The sequence below is a fragment of the Fukomys damarensis genome, unplaced genomic scaffold, assembly GCF_012274545.1.
Source record: "Fukomys damarensis isolate Sample0158 unplaced genomic scaffold, DMR_v1.0_HiC HiC_scaffold_16, whole genome shotgun sequence".
Classification (NCBI taxonomy): Eukaryota; Metazoa; Chordata; class Mammalia; order Rodentia; family Bathyergidae; genus Fukomys; species Fukomys damarensis.
The window spans coordinates 24,440,830-24,441,624 of record NW_022900928.1 but is presented as its reverse complement, the minus strand read 5'-3'; the positions used below and the strand labels follow the sequence as shown (position 1 = coordinate 24,441,624).

At 48.6% G+C, this 795-nt stretch overlaps 1 protein-coding gene across 1 annotated transcript in view; it reads left to right on the top strand.

Moving 5' to 3' along the window:
• Positions 1–6: 6 nt before the first annotated feature.
• The window catches only part of LOC104857875 (olfactory receptor 52J3-like), a gene marked incomplete at its 5' end in the record, with an annotated part of 2,088 nt that continues 1,299 nt past the window's right edge, over positions 7–795 (top strand). Inside the window, one exon of the mRNA XM_033763906.1 lies at positions 7–649. Within this exon, the coding sequence (XP_033619797.1) occupies positions 7–649 (643 nt within the window). The remainder of the gene's footprint in view (positions 650–795) is intronic.

Below are 795 nucleotides of genomic sequence, written 5' to 3'. Positions count from 1 at the left end.
TCTGTTCTATACCTCGTGGCTTTAATGGGAAATGCCACAATTTTAGCAGTCATCAAGACAGAGCAGTCCCTCCGAGAGCCCATGTCCTACTTTCTGGCCATCCTTTCAACAATTGATTTGGCTCTTTCTACCACTTCTGTGCCCCGCATGCTGGGCATCTTCTGGTTTGATGCTCATGAGATTACCTTTGGAGGTTGTGTGGCTCAGATGTTTTTCATCCACGCCTTCACCGGCATGGAGGCTGAAGTCCTCATGGCCATGGCCTTTGACCGGTATGTGGCCATCTGTGCTCCACTGCACTACACAACCATCTTGACACCTAGGGTGCTGGTGGGCATTGGTTTATGGATTGTAATTCGTCCATCCTTGCTCATACTTCCCATGAACTATCTCATCTACCGCCTCCCCTTCTGCCACACACGTACCATAGCCCATTCCTACTGTGAGCACATGGGCATTGCAAAGTTAGCTTGTGGAAATATTCGTATCAATGCTATCTATGGACTCTTTGTGGTCTCGCTGTTTCTCCTGAATCTTGTGCTTATCGGCATCTCCTATGTTTACATTCTCCGTGCTGTGTTCCACCTCCCGTCACAGGATGCACGGGTAAAAGCCCTCAGCACATGTGGCTCTCATGTTGCAGTTCTCGGTGTCTTCTACATCCCTTCAGTCTTCTCTTTCCTCACCCATCGATTTGGACACAGCATCCCACACTACATTCACATTCTCGTTGCCAACCTGTACTTGGTTATTCCACCTTCACTGAATCCCATCATCTACGGTGTAAGGACCAAA